A 26,880-nucleotide genomic window follows, 5' to 3' on the forward strand; every position below is an offset into this window, starting at 1 on the left:
GATGAAAGTAAGTTTAAGTACTATCCCAACCTCCTGCTTCTTTTGTATTAATTATTCCTTTCATAACCCATTTGTTTGAGATAATTACTTTTTTTTATCTCTCCCTACTCAGTTTTATTTTTGGGCAGCTCAGCCCAATCCTTTCTTTCAAACCACCCATATAAAGATAACAGTCATAAGAGTACTTACTGATAACACCTTCAAATATAAGTGGTAAAAAAATTCAACCTGAGTCTCTTTTAATCAGTCTTTATCTATTATTTTTCCTAGATCTTATGCCTCTAATTTTCATTAAAAGTTGCTGGTTTTGTCACAAATACCTGAAAATCTTTCAGAATGTTAAATGTCCACATCCCATCCTTGCCATTCAAGGTTATACTTAACTTTGCTACTTAAATTACCCTTACTCATAACTACAATTCTTTTGCTCTATGAAATAGAGTATTCCAAGACCTAGTGTCTTTCAGTGCATTAGCTGCTAGATCTTATGTAGTCCTTATTGTAGTTCAACAACTTGTTTCCAGCATTTTTTCCTTAATCTGGAAGAATTTTTTTCTATTCCTGCTTTACCTTCTTGTTCTAGAACTTCAGGGCCATTTCCCCTGATCATTTCTTGCACTGAATCAATATTATTCTTTCTTTTTTGATCATACCTTTCAGGTAGGCCAACCATTCTTATATTGTTTCTCCTCAATTTGCTCTCTAGATCAGTTATTTTTCTGATGTTTCACATTTCTCTATTTTTTTCATTCTTTTTATTTTATTATTTATTATAACTTATAACTTCCCCTTGACCAATTCTAGGTTTTCAAGGAATTATTTTCTTAAGTTTTTGACTCTCTATTTCCAATTGGTTGACTTATCTGCATAAATGATTTTTTCTGGATTGTTCTCTCCCCAGCTTTTCTTTGATCTATCTTACTTGGTTTCTAAATCGCTTGATGTTTCTTATTGAAAAGGAATGGCTTTTTTTTTTTTTTTTTTTTTTTTAAAAGCTCTAATAGCTTTATTTTATGAGAACCTGAATCTTCTCTATCCCCATAGTAGTTACTTACACTTGGGTTCTTTTTCCTTTGCCTACTCACTTTTATTTATTTATTTTTAAAAATAAGCTATTACAATAATCAAATTCTAACCTCAAAATGTGGGAGATAATAGCCCAAGTTTTGATCCCTCTTACTATTATTTTTTGAGTTTGGTCCCAGAGCCCAGCTTTGGCCACATTTCTCTACCCTCTGTGGCTGAAAACTACAGCTGCTTTTCTGCCTTGGAACTGAAACCTGGAACTCTGTTCTTCTGCAATATAAGTGCTCTTTTCTGCCTGTGATTGAGTCTCTTATTCCATTGTGCCTGATAAGTTTCTCTCCACTTAGGAACTGGGACTCCAAATTGTGTATGGCCAGCAAAGAGTCCTCCTATAACCTCTTTCTGACTAGTTGGTCCAACCCACTTACCATCTTTTGGCTGAGAGCCCTTGAAGCTACTGACACCTCCATTTGGCCTGCCACTTATGTTGTGTGCACTCTAGGCTGGTGTCCATCCTGGTGTTATAGATTTTTCCTACTGATGTCCTAAGTGTCTTTAAATAAAGAAATTTCTTGTCCTGACCTTTATTGGCCCTGCTGCTTCTAAATTTATTGTGAAGTATGCTCTTAAAGTTGTTTGGAGGGGAATCTTGGGAGAGTTCAGCTGGATGGCTCTCTCCTCCATCATATTGGCTCTGCTCTCAAGAAGATGTATTAATAAGGAAACTAGATGGTATTACTGTGTGACTTTGTCCAGTAGGTGTTTAGAGCATGTGAGTAGCAGCAGAGAAAATGGGTAATAGTGATTACCTAGATCTGGCAAATAAGAATTTGAGAGAATACTTAGTGGCTTCAAGTATCTCTTCTCCAAACCATCTATTGACAGAAAAGCTTAAAAAGGCATAGTTCTGACTATATTACTCTTGAATTCAAAACATTCTGTCATTTTTTGTGCTTAATACAAAATCCTTATTTTGATAAAATATAAACTATTATATTATATTGATCTTATAATGCTAATAACATATTCTAATTCCTCTACTTTTCCAGCCTTTTGTCACATTGCTCATTTGAATATTATATTTTTTAGCTAAATTAGACCACTAGCTATTTCCTGATTCTAGTATATTTTTCTCCATATTATACCATATCATATGCTTATAAAGAACTCTTCTCTATGTTTCCATTTGTTGAAATCCTTTTTTTTCCCTTTCAAGAAACAGCACAGGTAACTTCCAATAATTCTTTCCAAACATTCACTGAATCTCAAGAACTATGAGGCACATTACATTCCTAGTGATATAAGCACAAGAATCTACTATAACCTCTCTCCTCCCCTATCAAATTCTCACTCAACCTTTACATGAAGAACACTAGTGAGGGAACCTAATATTTCTCCCAAGTTCACAGGAGCCATCTATACCTTTAAATCACTCTAACTATAAGAAAGTCATTCCTTTTTACTAAATTTAAATATGGAAAAAAAGTTTAAATCTGTCTGTGAAACAAAAATTGATTCGACTGCAGCATCCTGAATCTATGGCTGAACCAATTACAATACTCCACATGATAAATCGCAAATATCTAACTAGTGTTTGCTTATCTCTCTACTTTCTTTTCTTCAGGCTGAGCTAAAAATAATATACTCTAATTTCATTCCTTTTTGATGAGATTTTAAGTATATTTCCTATATGTATACTGAATTTCTCATTATTCAATCCTAAAATAAACTTTTCTGAACTATGTACAGTATTCCAGGGTATTCTGAAAAGACCAGAATAAAATTGCAATATTATTTACCTTGTTCCTTAACACTTCTTCTAATAATCCAGCCTAAGAGTGCATTAACTCCTTTGTCTGCCACATTATGCTATTTTAGCAGGTCTATTAAAATCTCCAGGTTGTGAGGATAATTTTCCTCAAAATTTTTGAAAGCATTTTTTCCTATATATCACATTCAAATTGATGATATGTATACATTGAAATACATATTTAATGTCTCTTATCAAAGTATATGTTGTTCTTTTGCTCACACACATATATAAGGATTTTTTATTTGTTTACTCAATAAAATCTTTTGGAAAGGGAAATTGGTCAAGATTATAATTTTAAAAGTCAACAACTTCAAAAAATTATCATGAAAATAAAATAAATGGATAAAGAAAGCAAAAATTTAAATTAAGAACTACCGAGGAAGCTGTTAAAACTAAAACCTAAATGACAACTTAATTTCAACATGAGACAAATATTTTGATGAATCAATTAAACACAATGGTAAAAAAAAAAAGTAATTTTTGATTTTATATGTCCCTGAAATATATAAGATGGTATTCAATTATGGAGGCTAATTTGTTTACTGTTCTGGTCATACTATAGCACTGCTACAGCTTTCTTTGGCTAGGTAAAATCTATTTTCTTCACTTTCGATGTAGGAAGAAAAAATGAGACTATAGAAAGATATATTAATCTGCAGATCTGCTTTGTAGAAAACAAACCTGAAACAATATATAAAAAGAGAGAAAACTCACAAAAACCAGTACTCCACTTCATAAGTCTACATGAAATGAAAATTTTAAAAGTACTAAATAAATGGTAACATTACATTGGTGACCAGAAAAAGTCAAATTCAGTTTCTAATCTTTTATATTTCTTTCAGTTATCCATGAAGACTATTCAACAAAGAAACTGTGTTGTAATGATTTTGGTCATTAAAAAATAAATTTTAATATGCTATAAAATTTTAATATGACATAAAATAACTGTTTCTGCTATAAATATTGAAAAATTTTTAAAAAAATTGTTTCAATCAACCAACAAGCATTTATAAATCATCCCTCTTATTGAACAGCCACTGCTCTAGGTACTAGAGATTTTTGTGACCCTGAACAAATCACTTAACCTCAATTTGTGTCAGCAAAAAATAAAAGTGTTCCAGGAAACAAAATAATAGATTATAATAAAATTTATCATACTGCAAAGCTTAACACACAATGCTCTGAAATATTAATATGCTTTACTGATGAAGGCAGAAAAGATGAAAAGAAAAACATGGAAAACTTACAAGAACTGAGAGCAATTTAGACAACAAAACACTAAAAATAAAAACAAATATGAAATACTTAAGAAGTCTAATCAATGCAATGATAATCTCTGATTTCAAAAAACAGATATGATATGCTGTTCATAATCTAGGAGAAAGGCATAGAAGTATATAGACTAGAAATCAAATTGAGATGTAAATTACATTTTGGACATGGCCAAATTATGAATCTGTTTCAACTAATTTGCCAATTTTTAAAGTTTTTGGTTTTTTTTTTTTTTTTTAAAGGGGAATTGAAGAAGAGGACCAGCCATAATGATGAGCATCAATAACAAAAATAAGAGTAAAGAGGGTTATTACAGATTTTGTCTTTTAAATGGAAAGAACAGAACAGGAAGAAGGTCACAGAGAGATATAAACTATTAAGTTTTATTACTAATGGCTGAGTTGATATATAAATCTGAAATGAATCACAATTTAAAGGAAACTTTCATAGAAAATTCTCTTTTTCTTTTCTATGTATACATTTTGAGAAGATTAGAATAAAAAGGAAAATGTTATATTAAAAACAATTATAGAAGATCAATTGAAAATTAAAAACAATTATAGAAGATCAGCTGAAAACTGAGTCCTTGATTAATGATGGACATGATTATGACAAGACGTACATTTTAATATAGATGTGAATTTTACTAAAAAACTCTTGTATAGAAACACTGCTCTGGTATAAAAACATTAAAACTTCTTAATGTTATTTACTCTTTGAACTAAGAACTTGAACTATTTACAGAAGTAAAGGAAAAGATCAATATTTAAATACAGGCTTCACCAATACAATAAAAATAATTCTACTGAAATTCATTTACAGATTTTGTGCCACACTAATCACACATTGGGTTACTTTATAGAACTAGAGACAAAAAAATTCATTTGGATTAACGAAAGTTCAAAAATTTGGAGGGAAATGATGGAATAAAGAAATAAGGGGATCTAAAAATGATCAGATCTCAAACTTTATTACAAAAAAGTAATCACCCTAATTATTTGGTATTGTTTAAAAAACAGATCATGACACACTACAAGACTTCAAAACAAAAAAACACAGTTACCCACTGTTTGATAAATCCCAGAATATAACCATTTGAAGGAAAGGTCTACTTATTCAATAAGAACAGCTGGGAAAATTCAAAAGTAGAATTGTGGAAAATTTGTTTTCATCATTTTCTCACAATTAAAAAGTTTCTGCTGAATCAAAAAACAAAAAAAGGATAAAAGGTGATATTCCTGACTGAAAAGATAAGTAGGCAAAGAACTATTAAATAAAAAAAAAAAAAAAAATCCACTGTTTAGAAAAATATGGGACGTAATGCAGCAAGTAAAGCTAGTAATTAGTGAAACCATTTGATGAAATATTCAAAAGTTAGTAAAATTTGCACATTCTGTAATCTTAACTGAAGAGTATATACCCCATACAAATAAAGGACAGAGAGAGAGCATCCAAATGTAACACCATATTCATTGCAGTATTCTTTGTAATTGCAAAAACAAAACAAAACAAAACAAAAAATCCTGATAAAGTGGTTTAACTGGGGAATAGATTAAAAAAATGAAAAACTACTTATAAAACAACAAACATGTAGGAATTTAGAGACACATGGCAAAACTTGTTTGAAATGACAGAGTGAAGCAAATGGAACAGAACAGGTACAACTATAACATAAATGACAATAGTCAAGCCATAAGTATCAAGATTATGCAAAAGTCAAGTTTTTGTTCTACCGAACCTGAAGGTGAAGCACATTTTCTTTCTCTCAACAGAAAAGTTGTGTATAATGGATATGGAATGTTTATTCGTTATAAGACATAACGGTTATGATATTAGCTAGTTTTATTTTATTGTAATAGGAGGGGCTAATTGGAAAAGGGATATATATATAAAAACAATAAAGATCAATAAAACATTTTATATTATTATAAGGAAAAGAATAATGGTAGATAAATTAGGGGTTTTTTTTAGGGGGAGGGGGATAAAGGGACCTTAGATATCATCTAGTCCAACTCATTTATTTTACAGATGACTCAACAGGCTAATCAAACTGTTTTGCCCATGCAACACAAATTTACAGGAAGCTTCAAGGGGAGTCAGTATAGTGTTTTTTTCTCAAACTACACCATGTTCTCTCAGTTTAAGAAGTGGGTACTCAAAAGTATTATTCTTATTCACAAACACCTGGTCTCTATGAAAAAGATATTAAAATCATGCTGCATTTATAAATATGTAATTATGGGAAGTTTTATTTGGAATAGTTAAAAATAAAAATCAGTACTAGACTTACTTACCTATGTGGACAACCTTGGCAAATCTTTTGATCAGCAAAGGAACCTCCTAAGACTTTACTTAGCATTGCAGGATGTCCCAATGCTTTCAAAGCTTCATCTAAACTATCCACCAAAGAATTAAAAAATTCTAATGCATCATGTTGCTCACGTAGGTTAACAGGTTCACCCCATAGCCTAATTTTAAACAAAATAAAAAGAAAGCATTACTTTGACACAATGTTATACAGGAAAAGTTAACATAATTAGGACTACTTACTTGTAAAAGATGTGTATCAATGTTACCTAAGGTTAAGTGGGAAACACTACCCTGTTATTAATAATTAGTACATATTCTTCACAGAATATAATAAAGACTTTACTCCCAATGCAGAAAAAGATGAGTAAAAACAGGTGCCTCACATATTAGGCAGAAAAATAAAGTTATTTATAAAACCAAAATGGAGCTATCATAAGGGAGAGAGGATACAATAAAGAATATCCAGATAAAAAAAGCTAATGCTTTATAAATATATACCAGTTACAAATAAATTTGAATTTTACTTATAATCTAACGTTGACACAATCTTGTTATGTGTAAACAAAACAATTCCTCCAAACTCAAGGAAATCATAAAATGGGGTCTTGCTCTGTGGGCCAATAAATGAGTCTACTAAAGTCCAAGGATGTTCCTGTCTTTATTTACAAAATAATTAGATGAAAGTAAAGGTATATCTTATTTTACCAACAGGAATCCTGCTTCAAATCTGCATATTGGATAATATTCACAATTTTCCAATCTACTTCATCAAAGAAGTCATGGGGAAAACCTTTGTAAAGACACTATTTATGAAAGGAAGGGCCTAATTTGTTCTTTCTTTTGGGGAGAGAGGAGGAACGAATATCCATTTGCATATATTTGGAGGATAAGGCACCTACGTGGTTACAAAGTATTAGAATTCAAAAGAGAAATTAGGACTATTTATCTCCAGATTTGGGAATTATCTGAAGAGAGATCAATGAAATTATGAGATCTGATCAAATCAAGAGAAGGTATAGAGTGAAAAGAAAGCCCAAATAAAAGGCTTAGAGTATATTCATGGTAAGAAAGAGTATAGTGTCATAAAAATACAAGGAGAACAAATTATCTAGAAGAAAAGGGGAGTCAACAACATCAAAGACTAGAGAAAGACAAGAATTAAACTATAGGCTCTAAGCTTTGGCAAATAAGAAATTCTTGGTAATCTTAAAGAGGAGAGGTTTAGTGATGGAGTTTGTTATGAGAAGGAATAGGATGACAGCTTCAATGAGGAATGATAGATGAAAGCTATCTAGGCATGTCTGTGGAATACAAGGAGGCAGCAAACAAGGAAAAGCTAAAAATTAGAGAAATGGGGAGAGAATGAAAGGAGTTAGTGAGAGGGAAGAGCAAATGGGGATATGAGGAGGAAAGGAAATATACATGGGGAAAAGAAGAGACAAGAAATATAGAAAGGAAAGAGAGAGAGAAGCTCAAACTGGAAAGTTGCTGATAGAGATGATACAAGAGAACAAATAAAAGAAATGGTCTTGATAAAAGAGGAAAGTCTTTGCCAGAAAAGGGGAGATATTAAACAAGCGTTGAGGAAAAGAATAAAGAATGGATGACAGTTAGTGGAAAGAGTAATGAATGTGGAGTAAGAGGATCTGGGATTGAATCTTGCTTTGGCCACTTACTACTAGGGAGATCTTGGGCAAGTCACTTCACTTCTCTGGGCCTCAGTTTCCTCATCTGTAAAATAAGAGGATTTGACTAGATGGCCTCTAAGGTCTCTTTAAGTTCTTAATATAGAAGCGGTTATTATTTCTATTTTCTGAGTAAAGTAGGAGGCCAAGTCTTCTGCTGAAAGCACATGAAGGGGATTGGTGTGTTTATGTGTGTGAATGATATGTATCCTTGAAGGAAAAAAAGAGAACTGAAACAGCTGCCACAGGGAATCTAATGATTAATTATGGAGAGATGAAGTGACTGTCATGTAGAAGTGAGGATCAGCTGAGATTAGATATATTTTAGTGCACCTCCCTGTAACAGGTATTTGACTTCCTCTAAGGAGTTTTGGGAGTACATTCATTACAGTGGAGGTGAATGGGGGAGATGACTCAGACTTGGGGTTGAAAAGTCATTAAAAGGACCAGGAATGGGTGCTGGGGTTTTGAAAGTTAAAGATTTTTTTAAAGAGTGAAAGCTGAAATGGTTAACTAGAGGATCAAACCTTTGAAGTTTAAAAAAAAAAAAAAAAAAAAAAAAGAGAGAGAGAGAGAGAGACCAGAACACAGGCGAGAGACAGAAATACAAGAAGGGTATAAAGGAATAGGTCATGATGAGGACAATGAACAGGTGCAGGTAAAGAGAGGGATAGGGAGATTGGGATGATGGACAAAAGGTAAAAGAATTCGAGAATTCTGGTTAATGGAAATAAAAACCACTTACTTATGGGAAATGGTGAAATTAAGGATAGATCTATTCTTATGCATGACTCAAGTGGAGTGAAAATGCAGGTTATGTGAATTGAGGTTAATAAAGTAGAAAGGCTAGGATATTGGAGGGGACAATCAACACAGAAAATGCAGTCCCTACATATGAGGTTAGGGGTTAAGATAGAGAATAGAACTATAAGCCAGGTGCCACATTTCTCCAATAAAATTCATGATAGCAATTAGAAAATAAGAATGCATATGCTTACATTCCAAATTAAAAGTGCTGTAAGAGTTCAGAGAAAGGAAGTCACCATATAGCTTTAAGTAACACTTAATAAAGACTTCAAGCGACAATGAGATGTAGGGGTTGGAGAAGGCAAAATGAAAGTAACATTATCAAAGTCATATTAAAAGTATGAATGAGCAAAGTAAATGCTCAGTGATACAAACTACTACCTAAGTGGGACTAAGTGTACTTGGAGGAAAATAGAAATGAAAGCTAGATAGATGGAGTTTGTTAGAAGATGGGGAAAAATAGTATCTTTCTTTAAATTCCCAAATGAGAACTACTCTATTTTTTTTTTTTGACCACCTATATTCTAGTTCCCTAAAAGACAGTAAAGGGACATGGGCAGAGAACTGGACCTGAAGATCAAGTGGTATAGAGACATTTGGCTGAGAAAATTTTATCTAATACAGACAGACACTTTCTCTGTAACAGAGTCCCACCCTATTTGTGTCATAGAGAGGATTTGAACCTGAAGCTACTTTGCCTCACTGACATCACTCTGTTAATTAAAAGCAGATAAAAATTAGTAATGACCAGATGCAAATAAGATGTCTATGGGCTTTTAAATTCTATATGAATTCTATATCTTTCATAACTTGAGTCTGAAGTCTCTTAACACCTTATGATTACTGTTTTCATAATTTCAAGATTAACTCTGCCTAAAAATGAGATTAATTTTAAGGATAATCTAATATGCTTCAAATAAGTAACAGACAACCCTGTTTCTAAAACTGTGACCTGTGACTCCATGTAGAACCTCATGACTGAATATGAAGATTGCAAAATTGACTTATCAGTGTTTGCTTTTTATCTACTGTATAGATTTCTAAGAGTACACAAAAATTTACAGGTAAAAAGTGGTTTGAATGGAAAAAGTTTAAGAAGCTCTGATATACAACAAATTCTTTAAAACGTAATAAGTACTTTTATAACACCTAATTATTAAGTAATTTTAAACTAGTTCTTACTTACCTAAATTGTTTCCAAAATCCTCTTGGTACATAATACTGCAATCTAGAAGCTGCTAAATGACCAAAAATGACCTGAAGATGTCTTAAAACACCAATATTGTATTCTTTTCTGTCTTCAGTTTTATTCAAAGCTGGTTTGTCTTCATATTGGTGAGGATATCCAAATACATCATCTCGGGGATCAACATTACTCTTAAAGAAAAAAAAAAAAAAAAAAAAAAAAAAAAAGTCAAGCACATTAAAAATAAATGTAAAAATTATATATATATATATATATATATATATATATATATATATATATATATATAAAGATATATTTGTCCCTAAACTAATCGAAACATTTTTAAGATAAACTTAAAAATGTTTCGATTAGTTTAGGGACAAATATATTCACTAATCACATTTTAGATTTTTATTATAATCCTTTTTTTAAATTAAATTTTATTTTTTATTATAGCTTTTTATATATAAAACATATGCATGGATAATTTTTCAACACTGACCCTTGCAAAAACTTCTGTTCCAACTTTTCCCCTTTCCCCCCCACCCCCACTCCTAGATGGCAAGTAGTCCCATACATGTTAAATAAAATATATGTATACACATTTATATAGTTATCTTGTTGCACAGGAAATATTGGATTTAGAAAGAAGGTAAAAATAACCTGAGAAGAAAAAAACAAAAATGTAAGCACACATTAACAAAAAGAATGGAAATGTTATGTTGTAATCCATACTCATTTCCCAGTGTTCTTTCTCTGGGTATAGCTGGTTCTGTTCATTACAAATCAATTGGAACTGATTTGTATAATCCTTACTTTTGAAGCATTTTAAAGATCAAGTCAGGATGTGTAATTATTTATGTGAAATAAGCATCTTCATTTTTACAGAGGTGTCATTGAAGATTATTTATAGCATTAGAGAAGACTAAACTTTCCTTTATAGGATTAAGCCAGAAGAAATCTTCAGTTACTTTGTTGAAATAATCAATGATTCACACATTTCAATTTACATTTAACAAGAAGGACAGGTAACATCAATCTAGGGCTATTGTTATTTCATTTTTACTGCTAAGGAAACAAAAACTTATCAAAAGCCTTATGTAGTTTTTAAACCTCAAAGTCAAGATTAAAATACAAATGCCTCCTGACTTGAAAGTTTTCTTTCCATGCTGCCCTTCTTATTTCAATGTGTATCTTAATTGAACAAAACTTTGAATAAAACATTAAATCCATGTTAAATCCTAAAATAAAATACTTGTCTAGAAAGTACTTAATCTCATCCTATTTATGAAAATACTTCATAATACATTCTAAATATAAAGAGGATAAGGATACAATATATAAAACATACAAATTTTCCTTACAATCTTCCTACCATTAATGACTATATAAAGGGTTCTCAATATAGTGGAGAGATTGTTAATTAAAAAGTAGAACCAAATTTGACTGTGAGACCAGTATAGGCTTGAATATTGACTGCATCTAAATTCAGCGATTATGTTATAAAATGGAGAGACTGATGAAACAAAATTAGCAGTAAAGGGTTTATGTTCCCTCTTCTTCCAAAAGAAAATCACAGGGGGGAGTGGGGGGGAAGGCAGTTAGATACAATGGACATAAATCTAATTCCTAGTTCTGATACTGAAGAGTTGTTTGATGCAGTAAGAAATTATAAGTATGAGAGAAAGAGAAACAAGGGAAAAAAAAAATCTGTATTAATTGATATAAAGTAAAATAAACGGAGCCAAAAGAAAAGTGGGGGGAAAAAAAAGCAATATAAATGAAAACTTCATTAAAAGGAAATAAAATACTGAATCATTGAAAAAACAAAAACAAAAACAAAAACAAAAAAAAACCCAGTAAATAGTATGGGAGGACTGATAATGAAATCATTTTTTTCTTTTAAAAGAAAATGAATGATTAAGGCAGAAGAAATTTCATTTTGGAAGAAAAGGACAGAATTTTTATAAACAATCAAAATGAAAAAAAAAAAAAAAAAACAAACAGCACCAATAAAATTGATGATTATAACAATGGAGAAAGTACTTTCCAGCTATAAATCATGTGAACCTCCCTTTCACTCTCTCCTCTGTTCCTAAAAGGCTTTCATCTGAACTGAGAATGTTTGGTAGAAAAATTGTATTTTGACTACAAGCCCTTCTGTTAAAGACCCTGCTTGACAAGACACAGAGACATAGCCTCTTTTAATAGCTCCTAAGGACAATCTATCTATGAGGACAAACTGTACACACAGGCATAAAATAATGAAGTGGATAATCAAAACAAGAATAAAAAATTTTTAAAGAAAATCTTTTAAGTGTTTTCCACATCATATTATTTAAATTCTTAAATATGAAATCCAAACAGTAAGTTCACCCTGTTTAACACATTAATTTCTAATACTTACTGTTATTTTCTTGTTTCTGACATGTACTGGCTATGTGACTCTAGAAACATCACTTTCTCAATGCTTTAGGCAAAAACTTAAGATTCTAAATTGCAGAGAATTTATTATCCTGTGTTGGAAGAGGAGTTTCCTTCTCTGGGAATTCTCCCACCAACAAAACCACAGGTCCTAATCTGTTTCTGTTAACATTAAATAATGTACAACTAACCACAAAGGTAGTTGCTATTAAAGTCAAAAGCTCATGAAGAACGTATGATAAAAATATCAATAACATTTTAGTCTGCACTACCGAAAGTATCTATATGCCACAAATGTTGGAATTCTGTATGAATTAAACCACAAGTTATATACCAAAATGAATGCAATTCAACATGCATTTTATTAAGTATCTCCTATGCATGAGGCTTTGTGGAAAGGGCCAGGGATACGGAATTTTAAAAAATAGTCCTGCAGGTCTGAAGCACAGTGGAGAACATGCTGGACCCTAGAGTCTGGAGACCTGTGTTCAAATTCAATTTCAGATACTTACTAGCTGCGCAACTTTGGGCAAATCACTTAAACTTTGTCTGCCTCAGTTTCCTGAAATGTAAATGTGGACAATAATACCACCTCCTATTTTCCAGGTGCATTGTGTGTGTGAAATTAGATAATACTTGTAAAGAGCCTTGCAAATCTTAAAGTGCCATATAAATGAGAACTAATATCACTATTAGCATTAGTACTGTATAAATATATACTCATGACCACAAATAGAAAATGATAAAATAAAATTTACCTCATTGTCTTGCTTCTCATCTCCAGACATATCGTCATCTACATCACTGCCAGTGCCCTCTATTGCAAGAATACCATTCCTGATGGCAGGAATCATGTATAGCTGCTGGATCACTGAATTCATATAACAAGTAGCACCAGCATTTTTCAGACCCACAAATCCTTTTGGTGGGCGAGGTCCAACAGGTGGCAGATACTCCCATTCTGTAAGTGCCTCACAAGCTGAGAATGATTAAAAAAAGTTGTCACAAAATGACCAGAGTTCTTTTATTATTAGGAAATTTTAACACATTAAACTGAGAGAAGCTGTCATATCATCTCAGATTTGTAAATTTTATAGTTTTCAATGTATTTTCATAAATGTTTTCATTTGATCTTTATAAAAAACCTAAGAGGTATTTTCTCATTTTTACAGATCACCTCTGCATTTGACTTTCCCTAAATGGCTTCCTAAAAGTTATAGGGCTACTTATAATTTCTCCTGACATTTTTATACATCATCTAATTAAGTGAAGACCTGCCTGTTAACATCTAATGGTCAATGCTGTATGTATTTGCTAAATACATTTGAAGGTCAGTGCCCTCATCTATGACCTGCATCTACTAACTGGCTTGGAATAATGATTTTTAGGGGGGTGCTATATACCGTATATGGTTTCATCATATAATAGCAGCAAAGCCACTGCAGAATCACAAATCTCAGTAACCATTCTATATTTCAATCATCTATGAACATAAATTCCCTCTACAGATATTCTAAGGACAAATATATTTAATCTACTCTGAAGCTCATATAACCATATCCAGTAAACAAAAAACACAAATACACACAACTTCCTGGAATCAGGCCAGTAAATCTTTGTCTCAGTGACAATTTCACCTCTGAAAATGTACAAAAAGCTGAAGGTTTAAAAGGAAGAGATAATTTAGATTTAATTTAATTAGTAAAGCAGAACAGAGTTCTGATATTGAAACAATAGAATCCATTCAAGAAAGGCACTATATTATTTTAAGTGCAAAGATGGGGAATGGTAGACAATAAGAAATGTATTCTAAACTGTAGGAAAGTAGATTTTTTTTTAAAGTTCAGAGAAATGAGATATGCTCAAAAGTGATGAGATGGTCTCAAAAATGATATTTTGACAACTCTATTAAGAATAGAGCTAATTAAAAAAAAAAAAAAAAAAGAAAGAAAAAAAAAAAGAAAAAGACCAAAATGCCTTCAAAGAGTCTTCTCTGATGAGTTTAGATTTTAAAAGAACACATACAAAAGATGGCAGGGAAATAAAAAAAAAATAAATAAAAATGGTCCCTCCCACAGTAAGAATAATAAAAAACTTAAAAAAAAAAAAAAAAAGAAAAAGTTTACATCTAGAAGAGTAGAAGTAATGGTTCAAAACCCAGAAGTGACATGCCATAATAAATGAGTTATTTACATACATAAAATAAAAATGTTATATATATTCAGAGCCAGGAAGAACTGGGTTTCAAGTTATACCTCTAACAAATATTAACTATGTGACTCTTTGGCAAATCACTTAAGTCTTCAACTGTAACTCTTTTAAAGAGAAAGAAAAGCAGACAAATTCCCATTATTGTTAATATCATCAAAGAAGCACAACCTAACACAGGGTTTTCCAAGGGCTAACGTTGAAGAATTGTCCATGTGTGTTTTTAAAAAATAAAAAGCTTTAACAAAAATAAATAAATAATCTCAAACTGCTTGTGCTTCATCTTGTAAATGTTCATTTTTGACAGTTACCAGACAGACCCGACCACAATTCATCTAGGCTGTTCACAATCAATACAGAACACTGTAGGACTATTATTATTATTTATTGCCTATGAAACCTAAAATTGAATTAATTTTTAGTAGTTACTACTGACTCACTGAACTTGGAAATGAACTCTCAAATCTTTTTTTCCCTTCACTGTATTATTGATTAATTGTATCTCACTTATCCCATTTTCTTACAGCTGTTACTTTTGTTTGTTTTGTGGTGTTTTCTTAAAATTTGAGTGCCGCACTTGACTTTTAGATATTAGACTGTGATTTACTAGCTTTCAGAGTTCTCATGAATAAATGTGTGTGTGTGTTTTTAAACAAAAGCAACCAAAGCATGTTCTTCTGTCAAATGCTACACAAAGAAAGGCAAAAACAGCCTCTACTCTCATGGAGCTTACATTAAATGGGGAAACAATATCTAAATAAATGGGTATATTCAAGATATAGACAGAGGTATATACAATACAAGACATATACAAAAGGCAACCTTAGTTGCTTAGGTAAAGTAGCTGCTAGGGAGATAAAGGCCACCTACAGAAGCTATCATTTTGAGCTGATTATTGAATGAAGCCATGAATTCCAATTGGCAAAAGGGAAATGCTGGTGGTGAAGCCAAGATGATGGAGTAAAGCCAGGAAGCTATTCCAGCCCTCCCAGTTTCCCTTGAAAACCACAAGAAACCAAGTCTCTGAACAGAATCATGGAATGAAACCTCTCTCCAACTCAAGACAGATTGGAAAAACTTCAAAAAAGGTCAGTGTCATTGGGGTAAAAAGGGTGCTCAGCCCAGCTCAGACAGACTCTGGGAAAGCTGGTGAGGTCTTAATTACAATCAGCAACTATGACCCTCAGTACTGGCTCAGCAGCAAATCAGTGGGCAGTCCAGGGCACAGCAGACAAAGCTACCACCCTGCAAACACAAGGGGCGCTGTGCTCAAAGCCAAGGCTCAGAGATGCAAAGGAAACCTGGAACAGCTCCCCCTATACTTCAAAAGCAAAGCAAGACCTTAAAAGTAAAGAAGCAGAAAGGAGGAGGTAGGATCCTGTGCACAAGGAATGGATAATACAAAGATGCAATAGGGAACCTAGTATAAGGAACAAGTAGGCCAGGATATCTGCAGAACTCATGAATAAGAGTAAAGTTTAAGACTGGAAATGTGAGAAAGGGCTAGATACCCAGAGAATTTTAAATGATAAAGAAGTTTATATTTGATCTTAAAGGTAAAAAGTCAATCCAATTTTACTGAGTTGGGGAAGACAAATTCAACCTGAGGCTTTGAAAAAATCACACTGGGGAATTGGGGGATAAATTAAAACGGTTAAAGACTTAACCTACATTTACTAAGAATATTGTGGTAGTGCTGGAGATGAGAACCCAGTAAAAGGTGATGAAAAATATTCTAAAAATAAGAATCTGCAACTGAGTTGACAGTGACATGGAGTCTGTAAACCTAAATGGCGTGGAGGACACTGAAGAAAGGGAGAAAGGAAAAAGAGAAGGGAATAATAATAATAATGATAATAATAATAATAGCTAGCATGTCTTTCCCCCACTCTGAGATAGATACTGTATCAAGTGCTTTATACTTACTATTTGATCCTCACAACAATGGAAACATATATAAAAGTGATGTCACACAGCCATTAAAAATTGGAGGCCAGATTTCATTGAACTCAGATCTTCCTGACTCCAGGGCCAGCGCACTATCTATTACATCATCAAATTGCCAGAAATAACACTATTTTGGATATCTGAGTTTGAAAGACTCAATAGATAGCTGGTGATGCAGGACTGGATTTCAGAGAAATCAACATAAAGATCTGGGAATGATCTGCAAGAAGATAAATTGATACTATAGGAGTTAATGTGGTCACCAAGTAAGAAAATATAAAAAGAAAAGAAAAAAAAAAAAAAAAAGAAAAACCACAAGACAGATACATGAGAGATAGTTGATGAACATAACATAAATGAAGAACCAGAAAAGGAGATTGAAAAGGTTTCTACTTTATATACCAAACAGTATAAGACATAGAAGGAGCAATGAAGAATATCCAGACAGAGAAAAGTGATTACTGGTGTCACAAGTTGCAGAGAAGTAAAGAAGGATATGAAGTGACAAAAGTCCATTGGATCAGAGCACATTAATACCAATAATAATTTTTGGAGATAACTATTGCAATTCAGTGGTGAGGTTGGACAGAGAGTTGAGAAAATAGTGAGAAGACAGAAGGAGACCACCCTACATTTAAGGTGTTCAACTGAAAAGGAAAGGAAGGAGAAAAGAAAAATGACAGCTAGTGTAGATGACAGAGTCCAGAGGTTATATTAAGGGTGAGGAAGAACAGGTGAGGTTAGAAGGCAAAAGGGAAGAAACTAGATAATAAGGAGAGATAAGGAAATTATTCTGGGGTCTAATTAGCATAGAGACTGGGATCAAGAGACTGGTCTTCACAAAGAGACAACATCTTGATTAGAGACCTGAAGTGAAGAAAGAAATGAAAAACGAAGGCATGTGAGATGAGAAGAAAAGAGAGATTTCAGGGAATGATTTTATTTCCAGGGACCATAATTCCACTGATACTACTGATTCCTTTCAAGGAATGTTCTTTCAGTTGAGGAAGAAAGCTAGGGGTAAAGTGGAAGGATGGAGGAAAAATGAGAAGTTCTGGACAACTGCTATAGTAAATGGGATAAAAAATCCATTAAGGAGTAGAAAAAAGGCCTTGCTGTAGTGAGGTTCTAGTTAACATTAGAAAACATCAATCTGGAGTGGATCAAATCAACACGGTCAGTGACTTCTTATACAGCTCCATCTACATGCTAGTGAATGGAAGTAAAGTAGAAAAATGATAGGAGTCATTCAGGGTTGGGGTTTGGGAAGGAATAATAAAATATTACAAAAATTACACAAAAGAACAAAGGATTGAAAAAAAAGTGAATAGAGTTTGTAGAGAGGCAGCAAGGTGGCTCAGTGGATAAAAAGCTGGATTGAGGAAGAACTTAGTTCAAATCCAGTATAAGGTACTAGCTCTGTAACCTGGGCAAGTCCCTTAAAAGTTTGTTGCCTTAATCCACCGGAGAAGGAAATGGCAAGCCACTCCAGTATCTTGCCAAGAAAATCCCACAGACAGCATTGATGTGGTATTTTGTCCAGAGGAGTCATAAAAGTTACATGACTGAACAACAAGACTTTGTAAAATCAAACATCAAGAAAACGAAAATGGGAAGGAAGGCATATGTAGCAAGAATAAATGACATGACCTGGGAAAATACTGAAGATTTGAAAGATCTGAGATGATGGTGAGGACAAAAAAGCAGGATAGAGCATAGTAAAACATTTTAACAGATGGAATCACAAAAGATTCTGATCAGATAAGGAAATTTCAAAGTTGATGTACGTAAAAATGTGGCAATTTCTTTGTGACAGCAACATCAAAAGGTATGAATATGGGTAGGGGAGGCAGAGTAGATACTCTGAGAAATAAGTGCAGTAAAAAAATGGAAAGAGTAATCTATATGAGGGAATGTTAAAATGTATGCTGATATATTGAGAGCTGGGAGACCACGAGGAAGGCATAATTTCAGAGGGAAGAAGTAAAAATGAACCAATATCAAAAAATACACTGGAGCTAGTAAAATGTAACAAGATGATTGTCTTATGAGAGGACTAAATCTGGTTATGAAAAGAATGGATGCTTATCTATTAGAGATATTCTAGAAGAAATTCCTTTAACAAACAACCAATAGGATTAGATGACAGCTAAACCTCCATCTAACACTAAAAATCTAAATCTGAATTGTAGAACCTAGAAGTTGGATGAGAGAGGCTTGAAGAGAAGCCTCAGGATACTTCTTATATTCATGTGATGAAAAGTAAATAAGTTTTATTGTTTTGAATTTAAGGCACACATTTTGTCTAGTCAGATTTCATTTTGGCTTATTTAAGATTACTGGCCATATTCCAAATAGATGAAATGTCATTATGATTACTGGTATTTAAACTACCAATAGTCTGTAACATGAAAATATAACCATTTAATATTAAAAATTTGGTAACTTTGAGTAAATTTTTCCGTTTCAAAGTTCTTAGCATAATGGTAGTAACTATGCATATTTACTACAAATTCTACCAAAAAGGAAATAAATAAGATACTATTGTAAAAAATATGGCAATAAAATAACCAATGATTTAAAGATATTACGTACTAGTTATTGCTGTACCTATGTAATACATCTCTGTCAATGTGTCCACTATTTGTTTGAGATTTCTCACACAACCAACAGCTAATGCTACAAGCAGCTCAAAACCAGCATTGATGGTAGCTGGTGAACTGCAGACTGGTATGGCCTGCTCAGCTGGCAGTTCTCCATTTCTCATATATTGTAAGTAAACATTAGATGCAGGAAAGATGAAGTCATCAATCAATTCCTGAAAAGTTAAAAAAAGAAATATATTAGTAAGTGAAGTCAAAGAAACTAATAAATGTTTTAAAAAGAAATTATCTTTTTTAAGATTTAAAGATTATGTATCTCTTAGGACATCATCATAGAAACTAACATTTACTTTAAAGTTGTCAAAATATTATGAAGAAATGAGTGCTACGATTATTACTACTATCATTTTACAAGAGAAGAAATTGAAGTTCAGGGACTTACCTTTGATCACAATGAAACTATCTGTAAGAACAAGGATTTGAACCTTGTTCTTCAGGTTCCAAGTCTAGAAGTTTATGTACCAATTCAAAATACATTTTTTTGTTCTATTTCAAAGCACTGATAATTTTTATTTTTTTTTACATGGATGGATTTTATAGACATTACTATATCAAATAATTCTAAATTAATTTCATTTTTAAAAATATTAAACTCCAAAAGTTAATTTACCTTCATTTTCTAGATGTACTTTAAATAAGATAAAATGCTAATATCATATAGTTGAAAGGTTAAGTATATAAATTCATATGTACAAAATCTCCCAAATAAGCATGGCATCTCTGCTTCAAACAATAAATCGACAAGCACTTAAGTACCCATTTGCCAGGCAATGTGTGTTAGCCAATATAAAAGTGACATTGTCCATGCCCTAAGAAATTACCACTTACTGTTATGTTAGTATGTTCACAGATGGTAAATAAAAATATAATTTTAAAATGTAGCTAGTGTGAAGGGAATTAAGAATGGAGGAAATCAGGAAAGATTTCCTAAAGGAAGTGGCATATGGAGTAAGATTTAAAGGAAGTTATTAAAAAGTTGCCCCCAAGAGGCAAAATTGAAGAGGAATAGTATTAGACATTCCAGCCTGTGTAAATAGGGGTGGGAAGAAGGCAGGATGGGAGCAGGGGAAAGAGGAGAGAGGGGGAACCAATGTGGGGAAAATACCAAGATGCCAGTTTGACAAAATCACAGAGGAGAATAGAAAGGAGAATAAAGATGTGTGTATACACATACACACACACACACACACACACACACACACACACACACACACCCCAAAACTAGAAAAAGACTGGGGGATAGGAAGATGAGAGAGGTGAGAGAGGTTATAAAGGAATTCAAATGTCAAAACAAAAATAACTAAATTTGATCATAGAGTTGATGGTGCAGGGCAGCATCACATACAGAACTGTGCATCTAAAAGTTGCAGAGTAGAAAGACTGGAGAAGAGTTGACATTTGAAGTAGGGACATCAAGAGGTAATAAGGGCCTAAATTAGGCTAGAGGCCATGTAAGTAGAGAGAAGGGTTCAAATGAAAGGTGGAAGTGATAAAACTTGGCAAACTTTTACATAGGGGGGGGGGTGAAGGGGTGAGGAAAAGTGAAAGGTTGGAGATAATATTTTCAATTGAATGATCAATTTCTGGTTGGAAACCAGATTGCAAAGGATTTAAAAGAGAGTGAAAGGAAAAAGAAGTAGAGACACAGAGTTGGTTGGTTATGGTCCTTTGTGTTCAAAGACGACCAGAATGACATCACTATATTGGTGTCAAGGTACAGTGTGCCCAACTGGCTGATCAGACTCGAGCATAGAATATATCGGAGCTTCTTAAAATTTTTCCTTCCACAATTCTTTTTCACCTAAGAAATTTTTACACAATCCTAAGCATATAAAAATCTACAAAAAAGGAAAAAAGAAAAAACCTAGAGAAATGAAGTGCTGCAGAGAATGAGTTTGGAAGTAGTAAAAGGAATCTGATCATTTATGATGAGAACACAAATCTGTAATTAACTCAGTCAAGAAAGATTAGAAAAAAGTTATTAGATTTACCATCGAATTACAAGAACAGGGCAGCCCTGAAGTCGGGAGAACCTGAGTTCAAATCTGTCCTTACTTAATACTTCCTAGCTGTGTGACCCCAATTGTCTCAGGAAAAAAAAAAAGGGAACAGAAATAAAGTGAAGTGAATGGATGTGAGAAGCCTAGAGTATCAATATAGGAAGATAACCAAAAAGGACAATAGGATCAAATAAGAATTTTTTAAGGGTGAGGAGATCTAGGTATATTTTATGGTCTAAGAAGGAGAGGATTAAGAGAGATTAAAAATTAGACTTGAAAGGAGCTCATCAAGCACCCAAGTACAAGGAAGGAGATGGGATTAAGATATAAGTGGAAAGATTGACATAGTGGAAGATAAAGGTTACTTCTTACTACCATAAGATAGGGAAAGATGAAAGGCTTAATTTGGGAGGAGTTGAGCTTGTGAGAAAGAATTTGGAAGGAAGCAGGCATGTAAATGGGCTAGAGAAAGTTTGGAAAAGCAATATGGAGGAAGAGGAATTTTACTTCTAAAGCCCTGGAATGAATATGTAGATGCAGTCATAATGGAGTAAGGATATTAGAAAGGATCTTTTTATATATATATATATATATATCTATCTCTTATTTATAAAGGAAGAAACTGAGGGCTAGAGATGTGAAGCTAATTGTCCAGGGTCAGAGCAATTCTCTGAAACAGAATTTGAATCTAGAACTCTGATTTCAAGTCCAATGCCCTCTTTACTATTCTTAATCCTAGGTCTGTACCAAAAAGCTTTCCCTCAAGAAACATGAAGTTAATTAAGGCAATTTTATTAAATCATCCAACAGAATACATAGTTTTTCAAATAAGAGGGTTAAAAAACTCACAGAGATAGTACTTACTTTAATAAGATTAGCACCCCCTTTTTCACAACCAATATGGTATTTCTTTTCTGGAGTTTGAAAGGCCAATAACTCTTTTGTTACACCAAGGTGACCTTCCAAGATTGTTTCTTCCACCCCTGTTTCCCCTGTTCGTTTAACTTCATCCTAAGACAAGAAAAGATATTTGCAATCAGTAAAAAAAAAAAAAAAAAAAAAAAAAAAAGCTGATGAGATAGTGTTTTAAAAACCATACCAATATTTATTAAGCATCCACTCTGGAGCACTGTGCTTGGTGTCACTTTTACATACAATACAAATAATAATTCATGAGTACATATGCACATGGGTATTTGAGGAACAGGAAGGAAGTATTAAGTAATGTAGGTCATAATCACATTATTAATGTTGACTATATTTAAAAACTCTGGAAGTATACTCCAAAATGTGCCCAGGACACATTTTTGTCGTCCTACCATTCTAATAATGCAAAATGACTATATAACATTCCTGATTAAAGTTCTTTATAATATTTTTAATGGAATTAAATAAAAAACTGAGAAAAACCCAACTAGAAAAAGACAGAAAAGGAAAACTAAAAAACAAGTCAAAACAAAACATTGTTATATGTATATCAGACGATCAGGGAAGTTTCAAATTTCTTAATGAGATTGAATTTAGAAACAATATATAAATTTTGTATCTCAACTGAAAATTTTCAAGTGTCTATTAAATGAACATTTGAGTAGAAACTGAAATATATATTCATGGATGAAAAAGACAAATCATTCATAAAGAAGCTTCTGGTTAATCATAATTATCCTTTTAAATTAAGAACAAATTAAAATTTAAAAATAATTTCTGCTTTGAATCTTAAAAATATTGGAGAAAAAAGGAAATAGGGTGTTTTAATAAAGTGACTATCACTATGGATGAGAGCTAGCAGAATTTGCAGTATTTTACACCAATAAGATGCCGTACCTTTTTTGCCTATGATCCAAACAAAATATTAGATGTTTCTAAACACTGAGCTAGCTCTCTGGTTGGTAATGCATATGTCAATCTTATCATCAATGTGGGCTTCTAAACTGATTTAACAAAAATGGCCTATTTATATCTTTTAACATGATAAATTATTCACTGAAACTTACCCTGATCCTTTTGAGCCAATCAATTTCATTGTTTAGAAGAACTTCAGCATTGGGCACATTAATATTACTGTTGTAAGCATAATTTAGAAGATGCCTTAATAAAGTAAAATAATCTCCTGAATGTTTAGCTCTCTCTCTTGCTGTACTCTGAAACATAAACCACAATGTATTAATGTATGTGCAGGTGTACACACACACACACACACACACACACACACACACACACACACACACACGCACTTCTCCTTTGTGTCCATAGCACTTTTTAAAAAAAGACTGAGTCACTCAACTAAAATAGATGAGAGTTCAAACTAACATTTCCTAAGTCAAATTTTAGTTTGTTTATAAGGTCACAAAATTTTAATTAAATAAAATTCTTACAAAAATTATAAGTACAAAATTAAAAGTTTAATTTTATCTAAATCAAATTGTCAAAAAGCATGTACATTATGGGGGGAAAATCACCAATATTTTTGTTCTAAACATATTTAGCCTAATGTCATTAGTAGATAAAATGTTACTAATTTTAATTAGAATATTTAGATTCTTACCCCTAAAACAGTAAATAATAAAGTAATGAAGAAAAGTAGAGGTCTGTGTCCCATGCAACATCTGGTAGACATTAAAAAGAATTGTTCCTGTGCCATCTGCCGAACAGTTCTGAAAATGAAAATAATTAATGTTTGAAGGTTTTCAAACTTGTATTTGACAAAGCATTAAATAGTAAAAAATGTTAACATAATTCTTTCACCAAGTTCTTTTCCTTTCTTATTTTAAGGTATTGAATATTATTTGATTAGTAACAAAAGCATTTAAGAGATTCACCTCTGAAAATTATTTTTTAAGTTTGGTTTTATAACATGAACAAAGACCCAAATCCATTCTCCTGAATAAAAAAGATGACTGTGTGCTTTCAGGACTCCTCTTAGAGAGCTACTTCAATACGGTGGAAAATATTTTCCTTCAAAGAAACCTTCTAAAAGGATTAGTGCCTGAAATTTCTGGAAGCTCTCCTACTCTTTATAACTGATGATGAGAGACAGAATTGTGTTGTTCATACCTTATTAACTTTACAATTTAACAGGGGCAAAATGACATTAATTTCCTAGAAGAAAAAAAGAACATTGCACTGCAACAGGAATCAAAGTACCTTTGAACCAGAAGACTCTTTAGTGAGTCTTAACATTTAGAGTCTAACATAACTTCATTTTACAGATGAAGAAACTGTTCCAATGAAGTTGTGACAAACCCGTATTAAGACAAAGCTAGTTTGTAAGCTACAAGAGGAACAAAATAACAGCTTGATAAGTTTACAAAGCATTTTACTTACAAAATCCAGTGACACAGGTAATGAAGAACAAGACTCTTAGCAGACTGAGTATAGATGCTAAAATGTTTGAGTATCTCTTCCTAATTGTACTTGTATCCATTACATTTCATACTTGACTTAATCTTATTCAGTTAAAATATTCAGTCACTTTTCTTTTTTGACTTACCGATCACTAGCATGTGTGACAGCCTTTTTTTTAACCAGACTTGCTCAATTAAAGCTAAGGGGACAGGAGCTCTAACTGTGATCTTTCCTCTTCCAATGCAAGGTGACATCTTCTTTACAACTTAAAGAGTCTTAGAAAGTTATCTAGATCAGTGATTCTCAAAGTGTGGTTCAGAGAATCCTGGGGATCTCTGAAACCCTTTTAGAAGATGTATAAATTCAAAATTAGTTTTTATGTATAATATAGTAAATATCTATAAATATAATCCACATAAGAATAGTTAGCATTTATAGCACTTTACAAAAATCTTACAGCAAACCTAGTTAGGTACTTTGATTACTGTTTTACAAATGTAGAAACTCAAATTGCTGAGAGAGAGGGTCACATAGCTACTAAGGCAGACGTCAATCTTAGGTCTTTCTGACTTCCAGAATTCAAATCCAAAGAGGTATCCATTGTGCCAACCAAGTTGTCTAATAAAACAATTCAGACTCTGACAGAAAAAAAAGCACTAAAGATAAAATAACCTAATGGAGAATTGATTTTTATTACCATCATATGAATTCTTTTTTAAAGAATTATAAACAATTATGTAACCATGAGGGTAAGAATTTCCTATACTTTAAGTTTTTTTTAAGAAAAGGCTTAAGAATACATTCAGTCTTCTTAGTAGTCAAGTGCAGTTTCGGTACTGTATAAATTCACAATCATCCATTCTCTCTCTTTCCCTTGACCATATATGAAACATTTCCATGGTGAGGTTCCCTTGACTCAAAAACAACACTCTTGTTTCCTTGCTTTTCTCTTTGTATTTATGCTATCTAATGATAATGAGACAGACCTCAATATCAAACTTTACGATTAGGGTCCTTGTAAAATATGATATATTATAGATAAACATTTAGGTTTCACTTTTTATAAAGTGAGAGAAAAAGAACATTTTTTTAAAAAAATCAAATTTAAACACATATTGTAATTTTTTTCATTATATTTTTGGGATGCCTAAAAATACTTTTAATTTCAAAGAAATTATAGTACAATGTTTAATATCTTGCCAAAGTTTAAGAAACATAAAATGACTTAAAATCTAGAAGGTGAGATTTGGGACAAATCATCTTTTAATGAAGAAAAAATAAATTAGATGGAAGAAAGTATATTTTCTAGTGTAAAAACAGTTTAGCAATAAAGGTTCATTTCAAAAAGTGATGAACCTGTAGAAAAATAAGCTGTCTTCTAGCAATTGGGAGGAAGAACTGGAATTTACAATTTAAACCAAGGATAACAAAGTTGTAGCAGCTCACCTGTGAATCTCTGCTCAGTGAAATAATGCATTTTTTTTCAGGCTAATCTGAGGTACTTGCAACCTTCCTTGTGTAGTGTTCATTGATTCATAATAACTTAGACAATATAAGACAAAACTCCCCACTGGCAACTAATTATGTAGTTCTTCCTTGAATATTCCTGAACTATTCTGTCTGCGGCTTTTCTTTGTCTTTTTTCCTATGTATTTCTTCTATACAAGTTACAATCCAATAGATCTTAAGCTCAAAAGAAGGGATTGCCATTTGTTTTTTCATATGTGAATCTGTAGTGCTTTGCATAAGGACTTAAACAAAATAAAACTATGTATTTGGTTGTATTCTTTCATTAGCTAGACTGAATAGATTATGTCTGCCTACATAACTTCCCCTTTTAAAAAATGACATTTTTTACATTCAAGTTTCATATCAATTTGTGCCTTATTGTGGTATATGGTCTAAAGCCATCTTTAGACAAAGATTAGGCAAAGAGTAGTTCCCCGAAAGATCTTGTTAGAAGTCCTTTTCCCATTATCTTTAGTTGTTTGGTTTAATACTGTAACTATATTTGTTCCTTCCTGGATCTTTCTTGTCTCATCTGTTCCACTGATCTAGTTTCTTCTTTTGTAATGAGCAATGAATATTTGAATAGTTTTGATATCTGATACATTTTCAAATTTTGTAAAACTAGTCCCCTCTCATTCTTATTTTTTTCTCTTAAAAATTAATATCTTTTGCTAACTTCAAATAT

General features: G+C 32.3%; 1 protein-coding gene across 1 annotated transcript in view; it reads right to left on the minus strand.

Annotated features, from left to right (window-relative positions):
• The window catches only part of USP9X (ubiquitin specific peptidase 9 X-linked), a 249,944-nt gene that overhangs the window by 29,856 nt on the left and 193,208 nt on the right, over nt 1-26,880 (minus strand). Inside the window, 7 exon segments of the mRNA XM_074300818.1 lie at nt 6,406-6,579; nt 10,100-10,290; nt 13,282-13,502; nt 19,274-19,496; nt 22,206-22,352; nt 23,336-23,482; nt 23,887-23,995. Coding sequence (XP_074156919.1) covers nt 6,406-6,579; nt 10,100-10,290; nt 13,282-13,502; nt 19,274-19,496; nt 22,206-22,352; nt 23,336-23,482; nt 23,887-23,995 — 1,212 coding nt within the window.

Source organism: Sminthopsis crassicaudata, chromosome 3 (assembly GCF_048593235.1).
Source record: "Sminthopsis crassicaudata isolate SCR6 chromosome 3, ASM4859323v1, whole genome shotgun sequence".
NCBI classification, from domain to species: domain Eukaryota; kingdom Metazoa; phylum Chordata; class Mammalia; order Dasyuromorphia; family Dasyuridae; genus Sminthopsis; species Sminthopsis crassicaudata.